This window comes from Pholcus phalangioides, unplaced genomic scaffold (genome assembly GCF_987345545.1).
Source record: "Pholcus phalangioides strain wild (caught in Gottingen) unplaced genomic scaffold, Ppha-v1.0 ptg000011l_1, whole genome shotgun sequence".
Classification (NCBI taxonomy): domain Eukaryota; kingdom Metazoa; phylum Arthropoda; class Arachnida; order Araneae; family Pholcidae; genus Pholcus; species Pholcus phalangioides.
Genome location: NW_028301604.1, coordinates 45,176,412 through 45,204,244, shown reverse-complemented (window position 1 = coordinate 45,204,244; position 27,833 = coordinate 45,176,412). Strand labels below are relative to the sequence as shown.

At 36.5% G+C, this 27,833-nt stretch overlaps 1 protein-coding gene across 4 annotated transcripts in view; it reads left to right on the top strand.

Moving 5' to 3' along the window:
• Positions 1–27,833, top strand: part of LOC149080464 (NGFI-A-binding protein 1-like) — a 567,589-nt gene that overhangs the window by 413,173 nt on the left and 126,583 nt on the right. For all 4 annotated transcript variants that reach the window (XM_089239575.1, XM_089239574.1, XM_089239577.1 and 1 more), the window contains 2 exons: positions 7,721–7,854; positions 20,279–20,399. In XM_089239575.1, coding sequence (XP_089095701.1) covers positions 7,721–7,854; positions 20,279–20,399 — 255 coding nt within the window. The remainder of the gene's footprint in view (positions 1–7,720; positions 7,855–20,278; positions 20,400–27,833) is intronic.

Sequence of the window (27,833 nt, the reverse complement as noted above, 5' to 3'; positions counted from 1 at the left end):
CTCCAGAGCAAATGCGGAGAGCGAGATGATGAATTGGGTCGAGCACACTCAGATAGCTCCGAGGTGCTGACCCGTATACAATGGAACCGTAGTCAAGCTTTGATCGTATTAGAGCTTTATATAAGTGAAGGAGCCACTTACGGTCAGCTCCCCACGATGTAGAAGAGATGACCTTCAAGAGGTTCATCATCTTCATGCAACGAGTTCTCAACTGTGAAATATGAGGTTTAAATGTAAGTTTCTTGTCAAATGTAATGCCGAGGAATTTTGTATTCTCTACAATAGGTATTTGACTATTATTTAAAAATAATTGTGGGTCATCATGAAGCTCACGACGCCGGCAAAAATGCACAGCGACGGTTTTGTCAGCGGAGAAAGAGAAATCGTTATCATGAGTCCACTTGCTGATCTTGTTGAGTGCGGTTTGTAATTGTCTCTCGGCTGACCTCATATTCACTGATTGATACGATATCAACAGATCATCCACGTAGAGTGCGCCAGTGACAGACAACGGGAGTTGGTTCAACACCCCGTTGAGTCTTAAAATAAAAAGTGAAACACTTAAAATGCTACCTTGAGGTACACCTTGTTCTTGAATTTGGGGAGCTGATAACGTGCTTCCGATCCGTACCTGGAAGATGCGGCGAGCAAGAAAGTTCTTAATGAAAATGGGCAAGTTGCCCCGCAAGCCGCAATTATAGAGGTCGGAAAGAATTCCGTGCCTCCAAGTACGGTCGTAGGCCTTTTCTATATCGAAAAATATAGCTATCATATGCTCCCTCTTTACGAATGCTTGTCTTATTGATGTCTCAAGGCGTAGCATATTGCATGTTGTGGACCTGAACCGTCTAAAGCCACTTTGATGTTTAGATAAAATATTTTTAACCTCAAGGTAGTGCATAAGGCGATAGTTGACCATGCGTTCCATGAGCTTACATAGACAATTGGTCAAAGCAATAGGTCGGTAACTGTTAGGTTGCTGAGGATTTTTGCCAGGCTTCGGGAATGCAAGAACAATTGCTGCTCGCCAAGTGTCAGGAAATGAGAGACTGACCCAGATCCGATTAAATAATATGAGTAAATGTGACAGTGATTCTGGTGAGAGATGCCGAATCATGGAATAATGAATGGCATCGGGCCCTACAGCTGAGTCAGGACTTCGCTGCAAGGCCGTCGTCAGTTCATGAAGGGTGAACAATGAATTGTACCCCTCCGGTGTAAAAGGCCGGAAGGTGTACGATGTACGTTCGGCCGATGATTTAATGGGATGAAACGATGGGGGATAATTCGCATCACTGGAGACAGTGGCGAAATGGGCGGCGATGGCATCCGCAATATCCCTCACATCGCTGATGATAGTGCCATTGGTGTTTAAAATAGTGATCGGATAAGACTGATAATGACCATTGATTTTTCGGATCCGGTCCCAAATGACTTTAGATGAAGTAGATGAATTGATTCCCGTGGTAAACTTGTGCCAGGACTCGCGTTGAGCCTGGCGCCTGGTTCTTCTCGCTATCGCCTTTGCTTTTAAAAATGCCAACTTGTTGTCATGGGTAGGATACCGCCGGAACCTACTCCATGCTTTCTTTTGTGCTTTAATCGTAAGATTACATTCGTGGTTCCACCAAGGTTTAGGAAATTTAAGAAGTTTCGAGGAGACTTTGGGTATTGTTTCATTGGCTGCTGAGATCATACAACTGGTCACAAGGTCGACACAATGGTCGACGTCGGGTTGCGAAACCATATCCTCCGTGATTTCTGCCTTGTCCGTGAAGTCTGCCCATCGGGCGCCTAGTGAGTTGTGCTGGAAGTGTAGGTGTGTGTACCTACCAGTCGGAGTGCGTATCTAGTGTTTGATTTTTCAGTGCTGCCATCTATATTTCAGAAGCGAAGTGAGTGAAGTGTAAGGACGAAATACTTGTACTGTTTGTAGGCCTGTTGCTCTCTGTGGCGAGACTTTTTAAAGGAGAGATTTTTAATTAATTGGTTGCTGTATTTTAGTAATATGACATCCATACTTCTTATGGGCATTTTTTTCTCAGCCACCTCGTTGGGCGTTTTGCCTGTTGTGGCCTTGTATTTCATTTTACAGCTCAGAACATTCTTTCAGTTAGGTAAACGAACTCATATTTCAAGAGAAGTTAACAGGATGGTGAAAACACGTCAGCATGAAAAGTTTTCCAAACGATAAATTAATGAAGTGTTAACGATAATTCAACAACGACGCCTGTGGAAAAAAAAAACTTATAGAATAACGACCCCTGACGTCTAGGGCATGAAATTAAAAAAAAAGATAGATCCTTAGCGAGGGATGTGGCGTCAGAGTTGTGACAAATTTTACAAAAAAAAAATTCTCCGAACGATACATATTTTTTCAAAGAGGGGTCCTCTTTGAAAAAATCATATCATGGTGTGTTGTGACGTCATGGTATTAGTAAAAACGATAATTTTGGAAGGACCTATACGAAAATAAAGTGGTGATTATATATTACTATTCAAATATTTTGTTGCGTAAGATTCAAAGTGTTGTTAAATGCATTTTTACTAGCTGATTTATGAACGAGTCCCCTCTTGTGTAAAATCGCATCACTTGGGTGAAAGTCAGATTTGAACATGGGGATAAAATAATTTCCGAACGATAATTCAATGAGGATCCCTTTCAGAGTAACAACTTGGAGCTATAAAAAATGTGGCGTAAAAAATTTAATTTAGGAACGACTTTCACCGTAGTGGCTAAAAAAATGATAATTTTTTATTTTAAAATAAGCAATACAGCACGCGATGCATTACAATCAGTAATGCACCACTATTTGCAGTGCACCACAATAAGCAATACGGTATAATATGCAATCCACCACAATACGCAAACGTGACGTATCGCATCAAGCAAAGCACAATAATACACTGCACCACAACACGCAATAAGAACTGCATTGCATTAAGCAATACAACACGTTATGCACTACAGTACGTATTGCATAACAGTACAAATCAACAACCAGCAATGCATTGCTGGTAGCAATTCACCATAATACACAATACAAACTGCATCGGACTGCATTATAATAAGCAATACAGTATGCTAATGCGATGCACTAAAATCAGCATTGTATTTGCAGTTGCACCACACTAAGTAATACAGCAAAATAGCAATACCTACTGCATTAGCTTAAGCAATACAGCAAAATAGCAATACCTACTGCATTACAATAAGCAATACAACACGCGATGCACTACAATAAGCAATGCATTACAATAAGCAATACAACACACGATACACTACAATACGCAATGCATTACAATAAGCAATACAGCACAATACGCAACACAGTGCACCACAATCAGCAATACAGAACAATACGCAACACAGTGCACCACAATCAGCAATACAGAACAATAGAAATAACCACTGCATTACAATAAGCAATACAACACGCGATGCACTACAATAAGCAATGCATTACAATAAGCAATACAACACGCGATACACTACAATACGCAATGCATTACAATAAGCAATACAGCACAATACGCAACACAGTGCACCACAATCAGCAATACAGAACAATATAAATAACCACTGCATTACAATAATCAATACAGCACAATACGCAATGCACCGCAATGCGGAATAAGCACTGCATTATAATAAGCAATACAGCATGCAATGCACTACAATCAGCGGTGCACCACAATACGCAATACACCATACAATGCGCATACTGCATTGATGCATTACTGCAATACGCAATACACCACATTCACCATATTGCAGTGCAACACAATAAGCAGTTGACACAACATTATAATAAGCAATACGGCACACGATGTACGTACAATACGCAATGCAGCACAAAACGCAATACACCACAATACGTAATGCGTGCGTACTGCATTATAATAAGCAATACAGTACGCGATGCACTACAACATGTAATGCATAACAGCACGCAATACACACCACAATAAGCAATACAGCTCAATACACAATATAGCACTATACATCGCAATAAGCACCATAATACGCCATAACCACTGAAACACGATAAGCAATCGATGCACTATAATCAGCGATGCACAACTATTTGCAGTACACCACAATAAGCAATACAGCCCAATACGCAATAAGCGCTGCATTGCAATGAGAAATACAGCATGCGATGCACTATAATGCATAACAATTAGCAACGTACCAATAAGCAATACAGCACGCGATGCACCACATTATCTAACTATATGCACACAATACAGTACAATACACAATGCATCACATAAGCAAAGCACCATAATAAGCAATGCATTAAAATAGGCAATACAGCACGCGATGCATTACAATGCACCAAAAATAGCAATGCACCACTATTTATTTACAGTGCCTCGCAATACAGCATTAAACGTAATGTATGCAAAAAGTACTGTATTACAGTAAGCAATATATCACGCGATGCGCTGCAATACACCACAATAAGCAATACAGCATAATACGCAATGACACACCATCGGCGATTCAGTGCAGTAAGCAATGCACCATTTTAGGCAATGCAGCAGAAAAAGTAGTGCAGCCTTACATTAAGGGCACCACAAAAAACAATGCACCACTGTATTCAGGGCACCACATTAAGCAATACAGCACGGTGCTTATTGCACCACCATCGGCAATACAGCACAATAATTAGTGCACCACCATATTTAAAGCACCGCAATAAGCAATGCACCACTATATTCAGTGCACAACATTAAGCACAATACGCAATACACCACAATAAGCAAAACAACACAATGCGTAATTTACTCCCCATCAGCAATACAGCACAATAACAAATACACCGCCACCGTAGGCAATACAGCACAATAAGCAATGTACCACAATATGCAGTGTACCACAATACGCAATGAACCACAATACACCATAAGCACTGCATTAGAAAAGGCAATATGGCACGTGATTCACTAAAATACGTAATGCATAACAATGTGCAATTGACCGATATTTACAGTGCACCACAATAAGCAATGCAGCACAATACTTCATGCACCACAATACAGCACAATACGCGATGCGTCGCACTAAACAAAGCACCATAATACGCAATGAGCCGTAAGCACTGCATTACAGTAAGCAATACAGCACTGAGTGCACTACAACACGTAAAGCATCACAATCAATAATGTGTAATCAGTAATATTGTACACCACAAATAAGCAATGCAGCATAGTATGCGATGCATCGCGCAATAATAAAAGCACTATAGTACGCAATGCACCACAATACGCATTAAACGCTGCATTACAATGAGGAATACAGCACGCGATGCACTATAATATGCAATGCACCGCAATCAGTAATGCACCATTATTTTTGCAGTGCGACAATAAGCAATGCATCACAATGCGCAATGAGAAGCAAGTATTCATCCTCGACTTAAAATGAAACCTGTCAATTTCCCCCATGACGGTTACCTGTCCAATGTCCCGCCCTGGGTACCCGGACCCTGCGTGTTGGGAGCACTGGTGATGTATACATACCTCTGGGTACTTGCACAAAACTTGGTCCCTACAGGTCAAGAGGTTCCCGATGTGTTCAGGAGTTAAATGGAAACTTGACCCAAAATCGTAACAGATTTTTGTCACTCAAAAAACGTCGCCCACTTCCGTCACTAATTTTCGCAGTTGCTTAGAAACGGGCCCTTTTCGAGTTTGTGATTTTATATTATAGAGTTGATATATATGGCTTCTTATCGAAGTGATTCGTTTTCTCTCTCTCCTAGTGATATCTAACATACATCTTTTCATGCTTCTTTGAAATATGAATAGAAAAAAGGAATCTGAAATTCGATCAGCCCTGGCTGTAGCTGCTCCTGTGGACGCGAAAACTTTGTAACACCTACTGGATCCATGTGTTTCTCGTACAGAAATTTCACTCTTCCATAAAGGGCTGGTGAAACGTCTAATTTACCAGAACTTTATGCAAGTAAAGGTTTCATAGGTTTAAGAAACGATTCAGATTATGCAATGTAAAAATCACTGGCGATCAAGCTTCTGCCGACCAAGAGACAGCTAGAAAATGTCCAAAGACTTTGTAGAAAATTATTGAAGGGAAGGGTTATGCACCTCAGCAGGTGTTTAACACTGACGAAACTGCACTATTTTGGAAGAAAATGCCGCAAAGAACATGTATCGCCCAAGAAGAAAAGCGACCCACACCCCCGGTTTTAAAGCAAGTAAAGATAGACTTACTATGTTGTTGTTTTGTGCAAATGTATGTGGGTACATGAGAAAGCCCACTATAATTTTCAAATCTACGAATTCACGAACATTGAAGGGGATAAGTCAAAGTTCCCACAATATTTTGGATAAACAATGAAAATTCTTGGACTACGAAAACACTTTTCCTGGATTGGTTTAAACTATGTTTCGTTCCGGAAGTCAGGAGGTACCTTGAGAGTGAAGACATGCCATTCAAAGTTCTTTTGATACTGGATAATGCTCCTGGACGCCCAGATGTCAATGAGTTCAAAGCTGATGATGTCGAAGTCCTTTATATGCCTCCTAATACAACATCTATTATTCAGCCCCTTGATCAGCGGGTAATGAGAGCATTCAAGGCTCACTATACACGTCACGCAATGGAGATAATTGTGCATGCAATAGAAGAAGATGCAAAAGCAGAAAATGCCTTGAAGGTATAGAAGAATTATACTGTCGCTAATTCCATTACTGCCATCACTAGAGCCGTGGCAGCTCATAAGAGAGAAAAAAAGTCAACTCGAGTTTGATTAACCTTTGGCCATAATGTGCACTGCAGAGCGCAATCATTTCTACAGAGCCAACTGAAAAGATTATAAAAGACATTGTCACGTTAACAAAACAGGTGGGTGGAGAAGGGTTCAATGATATGAATATAGAAGTCAAGGTAATTAATATCAACTCAGAGGCATTGATCGTGGAGAAATTAATGCAGCTGACTGTTCCTGAAGAATTTAAAGATAAAAAGTGGAGAGAGAAGACAAGTTCGCCATGAGTAACATAATGGAAGGGCTTCGCAAGTTCAAATCAGCAATAGATTATTTTCATGACATAGATCCCTCTATGGTACGTTCTTTACATGTAGAAAAATTGGTAGAAGAAGCCTTGTCAAGATAATCCAACATACTTGATGATATGAAGAAGAAACGGCAAACAGAGATCACAACGTTTTTAGAAAACATTGCCAACAATCACTCTGCACCCTCTTTTACATTCAATTCTTCTACCTCTGCGACACTTCGCTTTTCTCATGATGTTCAATAAACGAGATATACAAAGAAACAAATTGTGGTTTCGGTTATTTGCTGATTTTCCGTATCCGCGGAGCGTAACCCCCGCGAATACCGGGGCCGACTGTAATTTTATCAATTATCATTAACTGTCAATGATAGAGATAAATCATATTATTTTATTGTTTAATTATTTTAATTTTATTGTTTCATTATTTTAATTTTATTGTTTCATTATTTTAATTTTATTGTTTCATTATTTTAATTTTATTGTTTAATTATTTTAATTTTATTGTTTAATCATTTTAATTTTATTGTTTAATCATTTTAATTTTATTGTTTAATCATTTTAATTTTATTGTTTAATCATTTTAATTTTATTGTTTAATCATTTTAATTTTATTGTTAGTTTTAATTTTATAGTAAATTTTAATATTACTGTTGAATGTAATGATTTTTAGGTTTCCGTGAATGAGGCAGCAGCTCAGATTTGTAAGCATGTTCCAGCATTGCTGACAAGAAGAGATGAGTTATTTCCTTTAGCCAGACAAGTAGTGAGAGAGAGTGGTTATCAGTATTCTAAAGGACACTCTAGGTGAGCAGCCATTTTTTTTACCTTTTAAGCGACAAATACGAGATACCTCAGCTAACTTGATGCTTTGCATTTCGGTTAATCAAAAGATACTCAGAACCATCTCATTTCGGCAATGACGAGCGCAGGTACTGAGTTCATTCCCTCTTTAAGCATGCTTTTCACCCCCTCCCCCCAACCTGTCGATTAATAACCAGTGGGCGGAGCCAGCTTTCTTGGATCTAATTTTGATAGCAGTAGAAGAGAGACTGTGTTTGAGCTAGTCATTGGAACGTAGTCCCACGACCCAGCCTTCGGGAGGAGCGGAGGAGAAGCCCCGGCAAATCTGTAATCTGAACGGTTACGTGCCCTGTGCGACCAAAATACCTAAATATCGTTGTGCTCTTGCGTGACCAAATCCTTTTCTATTGTTCATTTCTGCAAGGGGCCATCCCTGATGTCGTGGCATTACAATTGAATTGTTGTTCTACTTCTGTAATCCATGTACTACAGAGATTATTTAACATTTAGTTTAGTAGGTGTCGTGCCCTGTGCGACTAAGATGGATATCGTCGTGCCCTGAGCGACCAAATCCTTCTCCATTCTTTACTTGGGCGAATCCTTTCTTTTGTAATATCTTGGTGAATAGAGTAATCTATCGATTAGATTTACTTCCTTACTTTGTATTGAAACTTCCCTCTTATCACCAATATAGGTGGAACTATAGGAATACAGCAGATATCGTTTATACGGCCTTCTTGAATATCTCCTTTATAGGATTTTCACATTTATACGACGCATAGTGGGGTATTTTACCCGAAAACCTGGCCAGAATTATTTTTACATTTCCAGTGCACTATTTTGAACTGATATGTCGACTAATTTATCGTTAAAATACTAAAAGAAATAGTTTTGCGGGATAAATTAAATAAAATTTGAGCATTTTGACATAAATTATATAATTCCCTCAATGGTGAGGGAAATTCCTCAAAGAAATCCAATTGATGTAAGAGAAATTCGCGTATATTGTTGGAATCTTGAACGTTGTGAAGATAAATTATTTATACTTATTGATTTTTTGATTTGATATAATTCGTTACGATTATTTATTTTTCAATATTAAAATGTGTCGATACAATTTTCTTCGTTTATATTTTCCACCATTTCTTTTGAATCTTGCATTATTCTCGAAATAGCTTGTGGTTTTTCATCTAGCAAGTTTATTTCCGCGAATACGCTATTACTGAGGAGATGTAGCACATTTTTTCTTCGATGTTTGTAAAATTTTGTTACAGGGACGAGTTTTAATTTTTTTATGAGAAGCTCTTGGATGATTTTCAGATAATGGCTTCAACAAACATCTACAAAGCTTCTAGTGGGAGTCAATGGTGTGTGATTTTTTACTTTAAACTACTTTGTTGAGTACTAATATGTTTCGCTATCTTTATCTTATCCATAACTAAATCTTTCAATGATTTTGAAGGTTTATTTTTGCTATCTGCTCGTGACGTCATTCCTGTATACAGCAAAAGCTATTTTTTGTGTTTTGTGAATTTTCTGTAAGGTTTCCTAACTGCTTCGTTTTTATTTTTTGGTGCTTTCGTTTGAAACATTAAATGACTTTTTTTTTATACTCCAGGTCGAGCTGTTACCATAAGCTGTTAAAGGTTTCTTGAAATAATACAACATATTATTAATATATTTGTCTCTTCAGGGTGTTTCATAGTAATTTAAAATCGATATCCAATCAACATTTTGACTTCCGATTAGCCTGTAGAAACTAAAGGAAAAATAGTTATTAAATGCTTATAATAAATTGGAAGGTAGTCATATATCTAATTTATTTTTTATTTTAATGAAAAATAAATATTCCTCTCTACACAAAATTATTCCTTAAAATTTTGGAGAGGAGTGAAATTATTCTTGGAAATTATTTCTTCTGATAACACAGGTCACAATTCCGCCCTGTCGATTTTAATGTTAAAATTTTTCATTTATACGACAAATAACTTCAATTATGTCGACTCTGAGTGGAACGCCAATATGGCTGGAGATACGGGGGGGGGGGCGTGGAGGAGAGTTTCCGCCCTATGCGAGATGAATGTTCTTATTCATAGTAGTAATTATCGTATTATAGTTTGAGTTAGGAAGATAGTTTTAATACTTGATTTCAATGAAGAATGAAAATTCAAGTTGGCTTGATTAAAAATGCGTAGAGAAAGATGGAAAAATTTTTCCAAAAATTCGGAATGGTCAAAATCACGTCAAATGGTCATTGTTCACGAGCTTCCACAAAATTGAAATGTAGGAATGTTTTCCTTTTTCGAATTAGAACTTTTTTTATTTTTCCCTTGAAATTAAAAAAACAAAAATCAATAACGACGCTCACAGAAGTAAAAATTGAATAATTTCGATTGAATGGACATCTTACTATTGGTGTGATGTACTGTCAAATTTATGTTAAGTTGTTAAGTTTTCGCAAAACTGTGTTACTGTTAATTGTAATGACTAATGGCTGAGTTTTGCCCATGTTATGTTATCTAAGGAAAAATGGTCTGTAGCGAAAGTGTTTGTGAAACAGTCATCGTCTCATCGAAATCGTCAAATGTGATCGTATTTTAAATATAATGGATAATGAATTTTCGACCTTTTTTTCTTCTCAGTTTCATATCAAGTACGTATTTATACTACCACAACTGACTTTGAAGTCTTGTGCGAGAATAGCTTGTCAAATGATGTGATGGGCTGAATTTTAAATATTGTGTTCTACACAGGAATTTTTTTGTGTGTGAAAATGTGAAGTTATGAAAAGAATATCTGAGGAAGTTAGCAGCAACCTTTTCTGATCTATAAGTATCCTAACGTGACACGCAACACACACCGTTGGAAACTACTGTCTTAATTGACATTACAGCCATACTTCGGTATAACGTCGCCCCTCTCAGGACCGAGTAAGAATGACCTCATCAGCGGGGTGACATAATAACGAATTAAATTTTTTACAAATTGTACTAACAGGACCAAAAAAAAAAGAAACTGACGCTATAGGTGGAATGACGTTAAACGTCGTCAAAGTTATACTAAAGTCTTACCGATCATGATATTCTCAAGATGTTTCGTATCACAATAAAATACAGCGGCTCCATTTTTGAAAACCCTGTTCGTGTATTTATTATCAATTCATATCCAGGTTTTCGTCTTGATGAACTAAATTAGTTCCTACGATTTGAACGGTATAAAAAATATAAAAACGATTTTAAATAAACCAAAAAAAAAAAGATTTTTTTGCTTCTATCACATACTAAACTATATGTTGTATAATCTCTATAGTAGATTGATTACAGAAATAGAATAGCAATTCAATTATAATGCCACGACATGGGAGGTGGCCCCTTGTTGTGGAAGTGAACAATAGAAAAGGATTTGGTTGCACAGGGCACGTAACCGTTTAGTATGTGATGGAAGCAAAAAAAAATTTTTTTTTAGTTTATTTGAAATCGTTTTTAAATTTTTTATACCGTTCAAATCATATGAATTAATTTAGTTCATCGAGACGAAAACTTGGATATCCAATCGATAATAAATACACGAACAGGATTTTCAAAAAGGGAGCCGCTGTATTTTAGGGTGATACGACAGATTTTGAGAGTAACATTATACAGTAAGACTTCAGTATAACGTTGGTCACGTTCAACGTCATCCCGTCTATTGCGTCAGTATTTTTTTTTGGTCCTGCTAGCACAATTTGTAAGAAAATTATATTTGTTATTAAGTCACCCCACTGATGAAGTCATTTTTATTCGGTTCCGAGGGGGGGATGTTATACCGAAGTATGGCTGTAATATCAATTAAGACAGTAGTTTCAAACGGTGTGTCGCGTGACACATTAGGATACTTAGGATAGATCAGAAAAGGGTTGCCGCTAACTTCGTCAGATATTATTTTTGTAACTTTGGATTTTCGCACACCAAAACGTTCCTGTATAGAGCACAATATTTAAAAATCAGCCCATCGCATCGTTTGACAAGCTGTTCTTGCACTAGCCTCCAAAGACAGTTGCGGTAGTATAAAAACTTGATGAAAATGAATGGAAAAGTAGGTTGAAAATTTATTATCCGTTATATTTATAATATGATCAGATTTGACGATTTCGATGAGACGATGACTAGTTCAGTGTTTCACAAACACTTTCGCCACAGGCCATTTTTCCTTAGATAACATAACATAGAAACAACTCAGTGGTCAGTTATTACAATTAACAGTCGTTACAGTTTTGTGAAAGCTCAACATAAATATGTCTTACTGAGTTTTTTTTTTTTTTTAATTTCAAGGAAAAAATAACAGGAAAAAAGTTCTAATTTGAAAAAGGAACTATACCAGCCTCCATTCCTACATTTTAATTTTGTGGAATCCCGTGAATGAAAAAAGAGTCTGTCGTGCGGAATCGGCAATAAATTGTAGGTCCCGGTCTAATTAGCTCTCGTGTGCAGAAAATGACCGTGGTGCGACAAAAATGATCAAATGACATTTTGAGCTACTAAAAATCACAGTAAAAAAATTATTTCAGGAAAAAAAATCATTGATCATGGCTTAGTGACCATATTTCGTTAGAATTATATGGAAAATTAGAACTTTATAAAGAAAAATACGGGGCATCACTGAAAATGTTGGCAAAATTACCAACTGTTTTAAAATTTCTGAAAAATTAACGAGGTGTGAGAATACTAGAAATGACGAGATGATGGGACGAAATACTAGAAATACGAGTTGACGGGAATACTAGAAATCGCAGTGAATTGAACTCTAATTAACCGAAAAAATGTTGAATATGGCAAATTCACGCGGTGAGAATTCAATAATTATAGCCATAATTATCTAAATATTTTATAAATTATGAAAATTACCTTCATTGACAATTTCAGTAAAAATTTTAAATTTAAATTAGCGTTGTTGAAATAAATAGGAAAATTATATAAAAGGAAGTCAGAACGGCCAAATTTAGGTGAAAGTACGAGAATATCCCGTAAAATACAGGACACATGTTTACCCTAGTGATAATATGCTGCAAATTAGTGCAAAGCTGAAAAACGCTGATTCATACTTTTAATGACATTTCCATGGTTTTGCCATGTAGCCTTCTACATACGTATTATACTAAAATTAGTTTTCAATTATGCTGATATATGTGGGATGATACATTCCCGTATTCTCACGTAACGTAATTTTTACCATACCGTCTTTTTGGAAAATGTCCTGTTTTTTTCTACGCATTTTCAATCAAGCCAACTTCAATTTTTATTATTCATTGAAATCAAGTATTAAAACTATCTTCCTAACTCATAAACTACAATACGATAATTACAAATATAAATAAGAATGTTCATCTCGCATATTTCCTGTGCTACACATGCTAATAAGTAGCACGAAAGTCGAATGCTTTTCTGCTATTTACTAACATGTGTATCACGGGCCTATTTGCCATGTTGAAGTTTTTTTACATATTTTGGAATTTCTATTACTATAACTCATGCCTTTTTCCTCACGGTTGTGAAACTTCTTCATCTATCGTGCTGACAGGGAGCGAAAGGTCTTCTCGAATTCTCTTCTTACAACTGAATAAAAAAATTTTCACTTCAAATTCCGCCACATTTAGAACACACGAAGGATCTGGGATGGATTCAGCAATTACATGTTCTTTCGTCATTCGAAACCTCGAATCCATCCTTTGCACTTGCTTTTTTTTCTTTTTTTTATGCAAATCCAAGCATCTTTGATGTCCATTCGGGTGACCATATGTCCTGTATTTCCCGGGACATTCCCGGCCTTTTCTGTTTTTTAAACAGAGTTCACTTGAATGCTTATTTGCTATTTTCATCAAAAATTTTGACACATAATTTTCATAACTTAATAACTATGAGTTGACATTATTTCCAGTGTTATACTTTTGTATCATAAAGCTTCAAAATCATTGAAAGATTTAGTTACGGATAAGATCGAAATAACACAGGAAATATCTATACTCAACAAACTAGTTTAAAACAAAAGATCACACCATTGACTCCCACTAGAAGCTTTGTAGATGTTTGTTGAAGCCATTATCTGAAAATCATCCAAGAGCTTCTCATAAAAAAATTAAAACTCGTCCCTGTAACAAAATTTTACAAACATCGAAGAAAAAATGTGCTACATCTCCTCAGTAATAGCGTATTCGCGGAAATAAACTTGCTAGATGAAAAACCACAAGCTATTTCGAGAATAATGCAAGATTCAAAAGAAATGGTGGAAAATGTAAACGAAGAAAATTGTATCGACACATTTTAATATTGAAAAATAAATAATCGTAACGAATTATATCAAATCAAAAAATCAATAAGTATAAATAATTTATCTTCACAACGTCCAAGATTCCAACAATATACGCGAATTTCTCTTACATCAATTGGATTTTTTCTTCTTTATTGAGGAATTTCCCTCATCATTCAGGGAATTATACAATTTATGTCAAAATATGTTTCCATATGTTCATATTTTATATAATTTATGACGTAAAACTATATCTTTTAGTATTTTAACGATAATCTAGTCGACATTTCGGCTTAAAATAGTGCACGAAAAATGTAAAAGTAATTTTGGCCAGGTTTTCGGGTAAAATACCCCACTATACGTCGTATAAATGTAAAAATCCCATGAAGGAGTTATTCAAGAACAGTGTTATCCCAAAGTGGCAGTATAGCTTCCTGGTGCGATGGAATGGTCCGGGGGGGGGGGGACGATAAAAGCTACGAGGCTGACATAGAATCCTATGGGTTTGCTTGTGTCGTGGGAAGAGAGAAAAATATTTTTGCAGAATGGAACAAAAAAAGTTTGGAAAACTGGTTTGGCGGCAGATCCGCACGGTGCATTTCCGCATAGGGGAGATTTTGGACACATTTCCGCACAATCAAGCCCCTTAAATATATATATTTTTTTTATACCCCCAATTTCTTTTAATACCTTCCTGAAGTGGATAGGAGTTGTATAGGGGCTGTATCCACATCACATTGGTAATTTACTTTAACTATTTTTATCACTCGAAAATGTCGAATTTTTTTGGAATATTTCACTTCAAACTATTTTTTACCCATAAATGTTACGGGAAACTTGCTACAGTTGTGATTTTACATAATCACCGATCACCTCGTCGAATTCAATGAATTTTAATGTGTTTATCACTTTCACCGGCGATTATCCATAATTCTTAGTTGAAGTCTGTATATTTGATAAATGTAAAACAAATTGTCACTTCTGTTGTCTTCATTTAACCTGTTCATTAGTTTGCGATATGTCCACGCCACCTATTTTGCCATAAAAATTAAATTAACATAAGTGTCGACAGATTTTCTTCACACACATAATTATGTACAAATAAAACCAACATTACCGATCGAATGCACAATTTTTGGTAAATTCAAGTAATTCATTGACGTTTTATTGTATTTACCAATACGACCTTACGAACTGAGAGATATACATAATCACCGATAAATATGAAGTCTTGGTATATGAACAGAATTTATTAAACTTACCAAAATGGTTATGCATAATAAATCAAAATTTTCATTCACAAAAAGGTCTCTCTGCGTTCTCCTGAAATCATTCTTCCGCTTTTTCAAATCTTAGTTCGCCTTGCACTGGAGTATGCCGCAAAGTTTTGGACACCATACCTACAGAGAGACATGAACTTGGTTGATGGGGTGCAGAGAAGTGCTACCCGTGCTCTTGTTAGTACACAAGGCGTGAACTATGAAGAAAGGCTTGATTTCATGAATATGTTTACATTGGAGAAACGCTGGTGTCAGGATATATAATCGAAGTGTTTATAAAATTTTCATTGGGATGAATAGGATGGACCTACAGTTATTAATACACCGTTATTCAACTGCTTCGATAAGGGGACACAATATCATTTAGTAAGGAAAAATTCCAGGTTGTGTTGTCACAGGGAGTTTTTCTCTAATAGGGTTGTCAATGAAATGGAATAGCTTACATCCGTGGGTTTTGAATTCTAAATACAATTGATGCGTTTAAAAGAAGTACGATAGACATAGTGGGATAAATCGAGAAGCTATTCATACTTAGATAAGACAACCATAATCATTTTATAGGCAGTGTACTATATGTTATTATAATTATGTTATTATTATATGTTATTGAAATTTTTTTTGGTGACATATGCTTTTATATTGGGTATTTTGGTTATATTTGACATCCATATTTTTTATGGGCATAATTTTTTTAGCCACCTCTTCCGGCAAATTTGCCTGTCGTGGCCTTTGTATATAATTACCGAATTTTTCACTTTTACCTTAACTTGTGTTAGATATATGTTAGGTATATTACGTTGTACCCGTGCGTGTCAAATACTATGCTTTGATTCAGCCCACACGATGCCTCAGTCGTTGGCAGGAGAGAGAGAGATAGGCCACATGAAAAACAAATCATCCTTAAAAATCACCTGGCAGTCCAGTGGTTACGGAGCTAGCTTCTGACTGTGCAGATCTGCGTTCGAATCCCGGTTCGGGCATGGATGTCTACTAACACTAACAAATTCTCTAGACAGATCGTAACGATCTCTTGGGAATACGTGCTGATCATGTTATTTATTAAAAAAAGATTTTCGTCCAACTGAACATCAGCCATGTTGAATGCACACCAGGATTACCTCATAACATAAATTAATAATTTACCGATTTGAAATCTGAATATTTATGCTGATAAAGAATCATCATTGTTTACAAAATATTTGAACCCTTTTCTTTCTTCAAATGAACAGTTTTGTCCCTCCGCCCATTTCCTCTGGAAAAAATCGTTCGGAGGTGTACGTCCTAAAATTTATCACACTTATTGATTTAGCGTGTAAAATGAATTTGAATCCTCAACATAAATATTATAATTGAAAATAGTGTGAAATGCAAAATTTTTAAAAAACGCCGCTTTAAAATTTTTCAAAAGCACATTTACATGATGTATTAAAAAGAAGCAGAGCTCTAAATAAGAAATAATGATTAAATAATGACCGTAAATTTGCCTGCAAAATATTTCGTTTATTAATTCTAAAATAATTCGGTGCTTATAAGGAAAAGCATAAAGAATATTTCGGTTGGAGACGAGAAACATGGTTAATGAAATCTAATTAGCTATGGAGTATTGCAGTCATTTTTCCTTGAATATTTTTTATTTCCCGGTTATACATGTTGAAACACATACTAAAATTCTGTTGCAAAAATTTATGCCAATTTTGCCATGTAAGCTAGGGTCTTTTTTGATATCTTTCGTGCTTGCATAATTAAGCAGAATGTGTAAAATACGTCTGTCTAGTTTAGCTTACCTTGCGCATCTTTTTTTGCCCTCTAAATCCAACCTCTGAGCGACTCATGTATAAGTCACTGTATTTCGATTCCTCTTTCATACCCAGGATCAGCATTCTGATCTTTAGATTTGGTATACCCATAATGGAATTGAATCTGCTATGCCATCCTTCTAAGGCGTTGTTTTTTCTGCGTTTTCTTTTATTACAATTCCAAATATTGATTTTCAACACTGAATTTTCAAACCACTCTCTTACAAAGTAGTCATAAAATTCTTGCAATTTTGGGTGTTGAGGAGAGTTTTCCTGGATATAGCCTCACACACCCGTCATCTACATCTTCTAATGGTAGATGTACTAATGCTGTACACATACGCACATGTAATCTTACTTCATCATTGCTCTTGTAATCACTTACCATAGACACTAGGGTGAAATGTAAATTCCATCTGAAAATTTTGGTTAATGGGAAGAGTCTGTCTAGAGCCTTTATTGAAGCAACTTCAAAATCTACAGTCAATGACTGAGGATTCCACCTGGCTTATTTTAAAACAGTAAATAGCTTTCCATAAGTACACTCGGTTTTTTTTCAAGCAAAGCAAAAACTATAGGCACTATTATGACTTCTTCATCATTCCACTTATGTCTGCATGAACCGTATACAACTGATAAAACTGCTTACTACAACTTTTAAAAGTACCATCTGCGAAAAAGTTCTTGGAGCTTTGAAGACCATTTCGGCCTTTGTCACTAGCAAATACTATAAATCTATAGCAAACGTGATGGTGACAAGCGTACGACACTGACTGTAGAGCAGCCATCTTCAATCTTTTGCACGCGAGCGGCGTCATGGTGCTCGCCGAAGCCCAAGATTTCTCGATGAGACGCGGCATCAAGTCTTCGACTATCGAACCATTCAAGTTTCGTTAATGGATGTAGTTCGAATTTTTGCAGATATTCCCTGTATATCCTGTATATTGCGAATTGAAATACAGTAGACTCTCGCTAATCCAACACATATCTAACCCGAGTGTGCCGGATTACCGAAATCTCTCGAATACTGGAAGTTAAGTGAAAAGTCCATTTAAATAAAATGAAATTCTTTTCAAAGACATGCAGTGACATGATTTCCTCATCTATGCACGAAGAAACCACGCCTAAAAACGCCGGATTACTGGACTGGCTGGACTATCGCACCGCCGGAGTCTGTTACAAAAAATTTTGCAAACAAATCAAAACCCCTAAAATATCAGTGAAATTTTCAGTTTCAGAGGTACATGTACGGATTAATATAGTAAATGTTTCAGATTTATAAATGTTTGAAGTTTTCTGCCATGCAATAGAACTCATCTCGATTTGAAGAGAAAAGTGTACATGTGTCAAATTTGAAAGCATGCTATAGATATTGCCATAACCGGATACAAGCTCTTCGAACGGGAAAGTGGGGGCGAATTATTCACCTCCACCCTTCTGCCTATTGAACAATTCATTGAAGAATTAATTTCATGTTGTACACTGCGTAGAAGAAAAAGGTCGTAAGATATTTTATTGCACCTACTGTGCAAGCCTCAAAAAAAGCGTTGTGATTTGGAGTTTTTTTGTTCTGATCTAGGGTAAAAAATAAAGGGAATATATATTTTAGCATATTCACCCATGTCAAAGATGATTTCAGTGGCACAATTTCATGAGGAGATACAGCCCCCTTATAACTTCAGTCCATTTACGGTAGGGAAGAAAAGAAGGAAGGGACGGGAAGAAAAACTGAAAAAGAAAGACAAGAACAACCTTTGTTTTCGCAAGTGTGGAAATGGACTGTGCGGAATTGTCCCCAAATTCTCCATGTGAGGAAATGCACCGTGCAGAACTGTCGGTACACCTGGGAAACTATGTTCAAGAAGGTCGTATAAACGGTATCTACTTTTATTCCTATAGTTCTACCTATATTGGTGATAATACCGAAGGTGCTCAATACAAAGGAAGAAAGGAAATTTAATCGAAAGATTACTTTTTTTACCAAAACATCACAAAAGAATCGATTTGCCCAAGTAAAGAATGGAGAAGGATTTGGTCACTCAGGGCACGACGATATCCATCTTGGCAGCACAGGCCACTGGCGCAAAGAGAGCACGACATCATATAATCCGACTCATTTGATAGTGGGCACTGTCAAACAGGTTGTAACTGTTTCTAAACTCACGAACACTTGCCGCTGCGTTGTAACGAGGGAAATAAAACAATTTCGTAAATAACACTTGCTGTGGTAACAATTGCTGCGTAGGTATACTTGTGAGGTAAACCCAGGGGCGACTCGAGCTTACCTGCCACCCCTAATGGCGACCCTTGCAGGAGACTGAAAGGGGGCTTCAGTGAAGGGGACCTCAAGATAAACCTGATTCTTTTTCCAGAAGAAAGCCGCACATCATATTGTTTACTGTGCAAAATGTGCGTGACCATACGTCCCGCTTTGGAAGTAGGATTTTTTTCTGCTTTCTTTTATTCTAGAATTATCTTACCATTGTTAATAATGTCAGATAACTTAATCCTTGAAACAGAACTTATTTTTGTGAGCCATCATAACGTATCCTGTAACGATGATATGTAACGAGATTATTTTTACTAAGAAATTTTTCAAAGGTGTTTCTGTTACTCCAGGAACCAGCCAAGTGAGAAGCCGAATTTTTCTTTTGCTTTCATTTGACTATTCTGGAGCAAATTCTGGGTGAGGGCATGGCACTCCCCCTCCTGGAGCAGGGCTCCTAGGCTGGGATCTTTTGTGAGTCCTTAAGTCAGACTTCTCACGGGACTTTCCATAGTTAATTTATAGTATGAATAAGCCAAAAAATTATGAGAATTGTCCCGGGTCACAGGACTAAAGCTCTGCAACAGCACCACAACATTCTTCCTATTGTTTCAAAGTAGTTTTTTTTTCGCGCTGAGTACTTCATCTCATATTTTCATTGGTCTTCCTGCTAAGTTTGCGTTATTCCATTTGTTAGATCAAGCAACAGATTACTCGATGCCAGATGAGTAGAGTCAGTTTAATTACAAACACCATGTATTTTCCAATGTTCGCATTGATATTATTGAATTTTGACGCTTCAGGTCTCAGTGCTATGTGAAAGCATTTGATGATGAGCCTTGTAACAAAAGATTGAGCCTTGATGGCAGTCCCGTTGGATTTACAGACCAAAATCAGATAGAAGAAGAAAGAAAGCGCAAACAGGTAAAAAATTCAAATTCCCATTTATTTTTATTGTTTTTTTACTTGATAGAATAACCAAAAATGTTTATATATGTGTTTTTGTTTTGAAATTGTCTCCTTACACTTGAGAGGATTTCTCAAACTTTTATTACTTTTTGTTATCATGGATTATTTGATATAAAACTTCCCTCTCAAAATTTGTACTAGAATTCTGTTTTCACATCTCTCAACTTTTTTCATTATTATTTACCCTAATTATTGATTCCAAATTCTGTATGCTACTGCACTGCAACCTTTATGACAGGAATAGCCAACCATTTTTGAGCAGTGCCACTATTAGCACGGCAGCGTGCGTTCCAAAAGACCCTGCTCCGTATAAAGGTAAAAAATTCACTTGTTCTCTCCACCCACGCATCTGAGTGAGCGAACATCTGAATTTCTTCATAGTACCGTTAAATAACACTTGCGATTTTGGTTGTGATTAACATGGGCTGACTGGAATATAAACTCGTTTTCATATAATGGTGCCTACACACGTAACTGCATGCTTGTGCATGTGTAATCTTTTTCTACAAGCATGCTTGATCGAATTTTGTAATGCATGCTCGTTCAAGTCCCGCGTTTACCCAAGCCTAATCATGCGGTATGGCCCGTATAAGTCTTCACGCTTCAGTAAGCTCTGCTGGTGTGTGAGTGAGTGAGCAAGTGAATAACCAAGTGAGCAAATAAGTGAAAAAATGAGCAATTGAAAAAGTCAGTGAGTAAATGAGCAATTGAAAAAGTGAGTGAGTAAATGAGTAATTCAGCGAGCAAGTGAGTAACTGAATGAGCAAGTAAGTGACGATTTGAGTAATTGAGAAAGTCAGTGAGTGCATGAGCAAGTCAGTGACTAAGTCGATAGAATGAGTGAGGGAATCAATGAGTAAATGAGTAATTATGCAAATGAGTGCATGAGCAAGTCAGTGACTAAGTCGATAGAATGAGTGAGGGAATGAATGAGTAAATGAGTAATTATGCAAATGAGTGAATGAGCAAGTAGGTGAACAAGAGTCTTGCTGTTGTGGAGATGCTTCGTGTGGAGACGAAAGGGAACTTAAGCCCGTTTGCGCAAAAAGATTGAACATGCCTGTTGTTACGTGCGTAAGCACCTTGACCACTTCACGTACAAGCTTTCATCAAGAAATCCAGTACAAAATAAATACAGACATCTCTTGGATATAATAACATTAAATATTAATCTCTGGACTAAAGTTTCAAAAAATTACCCTAAGAAAAATAAAAAACAATGGATAACTAAGGAAATACTTGACAGAATAAACCTGAAGGAAAAGCTATATAAAAAACATTAAAAAAAATCCACACATAGCCTTATATGAGTAAAAAAGTTATAATAAAAATTTGAAAATTTATATAAAAAAGGTAAAACAAGAATACTTCCAGAGGAACTTCAACGCTTGTGAAAAGAATAAACGATTGCAATGGCAATTTATTAGAAGTACTAATGTATTAAATAAAGATTTGAAAGAAAAATATTACCAAATTTTGAAAATCCAACAGACCTTGCAAATAAATTTAATCAAGAATTTATCACAAGAAATATAAATGAAAACGCAGATAATTGTATTTGTATAGAACAAGAAGGTTCCTCAAACACATCAATAAATTCCATGCTCTACCTCGAAACTGAAAGTCATATACTGAGACAAATTGTGGCAGAAATTAAAGAAAATAAAGCAAGTGGCTACGATCGAATTACACCTAAAATGATGAAAATTATCTCTCACTACCATATAGATGTATTAAAGGATTTAGTGGATTCCTCAATAACAAATAGCGTATTTTATTCTGAACTAAAAAATTCCCTCGTGCATCCTATATTTAAAACGGTAGATTCCAATGATACTAACAACTATAGACCTATCTCAATTCTCCCGATTTTTCCAAAAATTCTAGAAAACTGTATGAAATACCAACTGCTCAATTTCCTGAATCATCAAAAAAATTTTCAGCCAATCAATATGGATTCCAAAAAAACAAAAATACAGAAATGGCAATTCTAAAATTAACGGGCTTGATAAACAATGGAATAAATAAAAATAAATATTCAATAGTAGTTTTTTTGGACCTAAAACGAGCATTTGATTATGTGAACCTAAACATTTTAACCGAGAAATTATATTCAGCCGGTATAAGAGGAAATATCTTAGAATGGTTTAAATCATACTACTACACTAGACGACAAGCTGTTATAATAGAGAAAAAAATTAGCAATTTTCAAGAAGCTAAAAAAGGCGTCCCACAGGGCTCGGTTTAGGGCCGATACTATTTTTAATTTACATAAATGAACTGAGTAAACTAAATCTAAATGGTAACATTATATCTTTTGCAGATGACACAGTTTTATATGTTGAAGATACAGAATCAGATAGTTTGGTTAAATGAACAGAGAAGGACCTAATGAATCACTGGCTAATTAAACACAAATTAAAAATAAATACACAAAACACTAAATTTATGTGCACGAAAACAAGAAATATAAATGACAGTACAGAAATTCACATAAAATTACACACTCACTGCCAATCTCAAACTATATCAGTATGCAATTGTGAAGAAATAGGTAGAGTGTTCAATTATGAATACTTAGGAATAGTTCTACAAGATAACCTAAAATGGAACATACATAGTGAAAAAATGATAAAAAAAAACTCAGAATGTATTTAGGAGTCATTTATAAACTTAAATACATAGTTGATAATAACTTCTTGAAAGATATCTTCTATATGCGTGGGTTTATTCAAATATAAATAACGGAATACGTGTCTGGGGAGGATCATATTATGAAAACATGCGCAATCTAGACAATCTTTACAATAAATTAAGAGAATTAATAAATGTTCCAATAGAAAACAAAAACATACAGTGCCACATATTGACACTGAGACAGAACTACATGTACAGAATTTATAAATTTATCATCAAAACGAAGAATGGTTAGTAAAAAATGAAAATAGAACCTCGAATAGATATAAAAATATCTATCAAGTGCCTAAAAGTAACAAAACATCATTTCACAAAAGTTTTTGTTACACCGCACTGAAAATAATGAACTTCATCTACTCTAGTAATTACCCAAATAGTAATAAAAATACAGATTACAATGTCTTTATTATGATCAAAAACACAGATATTAATGCAGTACTTTGAAATAAATTATTGCACCAATGCATATTAATTATATACTAAAATACATCTAATGAAGGAAAGAGCTGTTGCTGAGGGACAAAATCATAAATCATGTAATTAAAGCCTGCTGGAAGGACTTCACAGTCCCTTGGGGCTACATAGTGTATGTATTATATGTGTGTGTGTTTTGTGTCGTGTAACATATGTTTGTATTTGTATATTGTATTATATATTTGTACATTGTAATTTGTTGTTTGTTCGTTTTAATTAAAAAAAAAAAGTAATGGTACTCACGAAAATGGGGCCGTTGCATGTATATTTATGTTTTAATCTATATTTAGACATAATATAAGATGTAAACATAAAGGATGTACTTACATGTTCAAGTTACATATTTTGAGGTTGTGGAAAAAAGAAATTCAATTTTCTCCCATTTTGCACAAAAAACCCACCAAGGCTGTTACGCTCCACCTATCATTGCATGTAAGAAAGGGAGAAACTGGAGATAGTAAAGTATCTTTTACCCTACTGCGATGCTGGTGTTGAACAGAGAGGTACGTATGAAGTTCCTGACGATCGTTCAATTCATTTTGTGACGCCTCTATGGTGTGCATCAGTTGCTGGAAAATTGGGTGTCGTGAAATGTGTAGTCGAACTTGGAGCTGATGTGAACAGTATGTCAGACACTGGATCTACACCCGTGCGATTATCATGTTTCTTATGAAATTGTTGTCTATCTTGTTCAGCATAACGCTGATATTCTGAAACCATTATAATGGCGGTACCTGTCTCACAAACTCTGTGCAAAGCGTCCCATTATGTGACTTCTCATTGAAGAACGATGCTGTTGTAAATGCTCAAGACATACAATCCAAGACTGCTTTACACTATGCGATTCAGAAGCATCGTTTCGAAACTGCTTTTGGACCATGGTTCAGACCCTTTCATTCAGAGCAGATATGGTGATGATGCATTACTGACTGCGTGTTTAAAGGAGGCAGTGCACGTCTTCGATTACTTGAAGGAAAAATTTATTTATTCCCCTGAACGTATCGCTTGTGCTCATGAACTCATGGCTCCCACTTTTTTGGACGAACATCACATGACCTGCAGAAAACTTCATTTCTTTGGCGCATGACTTTGAAATTACGAGAAACGAGTGCCCACAAAACCCAGGAAAGAGACAGATTTTCTTTATATTTTTTAAACGGAGGGAAAAAGATGATGTGTGTTTGAAAAAAAAAATTATCTTCTTTACTTCCTTTACTTTCGCCTAGTTTGACTTTTTGAAAGAAGCTATGTATCAGTGAGTTCATTAGGGTATGTCCATGCTCATAGACAGAATCGCCCAACACGTGTTCATAGACAATGTTCCTTGTTTGTCAATTGATAATCGTGCGACAAATCAACTTTCCCATATACCAAAATCGGATTTACGGAAAATTCACCGCCAACAATTCACCGCCGGAAAATTCACCGACAACAATTCACCGCTAGGAAAATTCACCGACCAACAATTCACCGCCATGCAATTCACCGACGACAGTTCGATGCGAGTCAGTTAGCGACGGAATGAGCGATTGAGTTCCTGAGTGAGTGAGTAAATAATTCAGTGAGCGAGTGGGTTACTGATTCAATGAGCGAGTAAGTCAGTCCGTGAGTGAGTGAGTGATCTATTGAGTGAGTAAGTGCCATATCCTAAAGATATGGTGGAAAGTTTAAATAATGACTTTATGAGAAGAAATTCAGATGATACGGATTCGGGTTGCTGTATTTTTGAAATATATGACATCCATATTTATTGTGGGCATCTTCTTCTCAGCCACCTCGCTGGGCATTTTGCCTGTTGTGGCCTCGTATAAATTACAAATTGCTGTTGCCCAATACAAGATAGTATATTCAACAAAATTCCATTAACTCGGTTTTACTCAGAAACTTCTAATGAAATGTTAAAAGGGATAATAACAGAATTAAAAGATAATAAAGTAAGTGGATACGCGATGAATTAACTTCCTAAAAATGCTTAAAATCATCTCCTGTTATCACTTTGATGTTATAAAAAAACATCGCTGATCATCAGTAACCAATGGATTTTTTTTATGATGAACTAGCTGTTACCCGCGATTTCACGTGATGAACTTTCAGAAATCCCGCTTAGTGCGTATCTAGTATATGTACTCTATATTTACTGAATGAAATCAGTAATTCATTCATTCATTCTATATTTACTATATACGTATATATATACTTCCTATGCAACGGAAATTAGTGACGATTTTTTTATTACGGGAGTCGGTGACGTTTTTTGAGTGATGGAAATCTGTTACGTTTTTGTGTTACGGAAGTCGGTTACGATTTTGTGGTCAAGTTTTCATTTAACTCTTGCATATATCGGGACCCATTTGACACATCGGGACCAAGTAATGTGCATGTACCCAGAGTTTCCCACATCCTACAGCAGGTCCCCTAAGCTGAAATAGATGGCGGGCCCCCAAACCAGCTTTTTCACGGGCCCCTCTGTGCTTAATTTATAGTGTGAAAATATCAAAAAGCGTTAAGAAACGTTCCGGCCCCTGTCAGCCCTGCCCTCGTGGGGGTCATGCCGAGAGGTATGTATACGTAAAATATACATATATCACCAGTGCTCCCAACATACAGGGTCGGGGTACCCGGGGGATTGCTCATATACCTTCATGGGGAAGTTAAAAGGTTTCATTTCCAGGGGTCCTTGCGATAGTGGAAGCCCAAGGTATATCCAGTCTGGGACCCCATAAAATTTGCGAATTCGGTCAAGGGTAATTGCATGAGGGGGGGGGGGGGCTGGATTTTATTCGTTGGTAAAATGAATATTTGCAGTGGCCCTCACAGGGGGATGCCCGATTGGCTTCCGAGTCAGGGGTCTCGTTTCATTTTGGGGGCACTGGATGAATCTCATTCTTTTCTGTCGTTTAACATCGTAGAATTTTTAACAGCGGAAGCCCGAGATAAATCCAGTGTCTGGGTGCCCCACTCACTGGATCACTCACTCGGTCACTCAATCACTGACTCACTCAGTCACTCACTCACTCAGTAACTCAATCGCTGACTCACTCGGTCACGCAGTGGGTCACTCAATCACTTACTCGGTCACTCAGTCACTCACTGGGTCACTCACTCACCCGCTTAATCACTTACTCACTCGGTCACTCAATCAATTACTTACTCGGTCATTCAGTCACTCACTTGGTCACTCAATCACTTACTCACTCAGTCACTCACTGGGTCACTCACTCACTGACTCGGTCACTGGATCAATCACTCGGTCACTGGATCAATCACTCGGTCACTGGATCAATCACTCGGTCACTCAATCACTCACTCGGTCACTCAATCACTCACTCAGTAACTCAATCGCTCACTCCCTCGCTAACTGACTCGCATTGAACTGTTGTCGGTGAATTTTCCTAGCGGTGAATTGCATGGCGGTGAATTGTTTGTCGGTGAATTTTCCTAGCGGTGAATTTTCCGGCGGTGAATTGTTGTCGGTGAATTGCTGGCGGTGAATTTTCCGCACACGCCAAAATCGCAGGTCTATGGTAACTCATCTTTTGGATGAATGTCACGGAGTTCTGTGGAATGAATGTAGTTGTGGAACGTGATCAAGTTGAAAGACCGTCTTGCGAGTTATTCACGACTGTCTACGATAAGGGTGCATAACCTTTTCAGTCTGCGTCCCCATATATGTGTTGTCTCTGCTGCTCGCGGGTCAGAAACTTGTACACTGTATATAAGGTAACAAAATGACCTGTATTTTACGGGGCATTCCGTAATTATAGCCATTTTGATTTTTTTTAATAAAATGCCTCGTTTTTTGATCAACATTTTCAACGAGACTTATTCGAACTTTTGGAATTAAGAATAAAAATTATTTTCTGACATATAAATTATAATTATGATAATTATGACATCAAATTAATTACAGTCATATATAAATTTGTTCATCTCACACATTTGTCAAACATATACCTTTTTTCATTCATTACATTTTACCAGTTTTAACTTGCAGTAACCTAATGCCCTTCGTTGGAAATTTTTCAGTATTTTTAGCGATAGTTGACAACTTCACTTATCCTTGCCAATTTTTAAGCTGTAATTAGCAACTTTACTTGCATTTAACAATTCTTATTGCAATTATTGGTGAATGTCAAGTATGGATTCCGATTTCCCATGCTTTTAGCAAGTAAATATGATCAGCCTAGGTGTTTATTGTGGCGTGTGCATTGACATTTC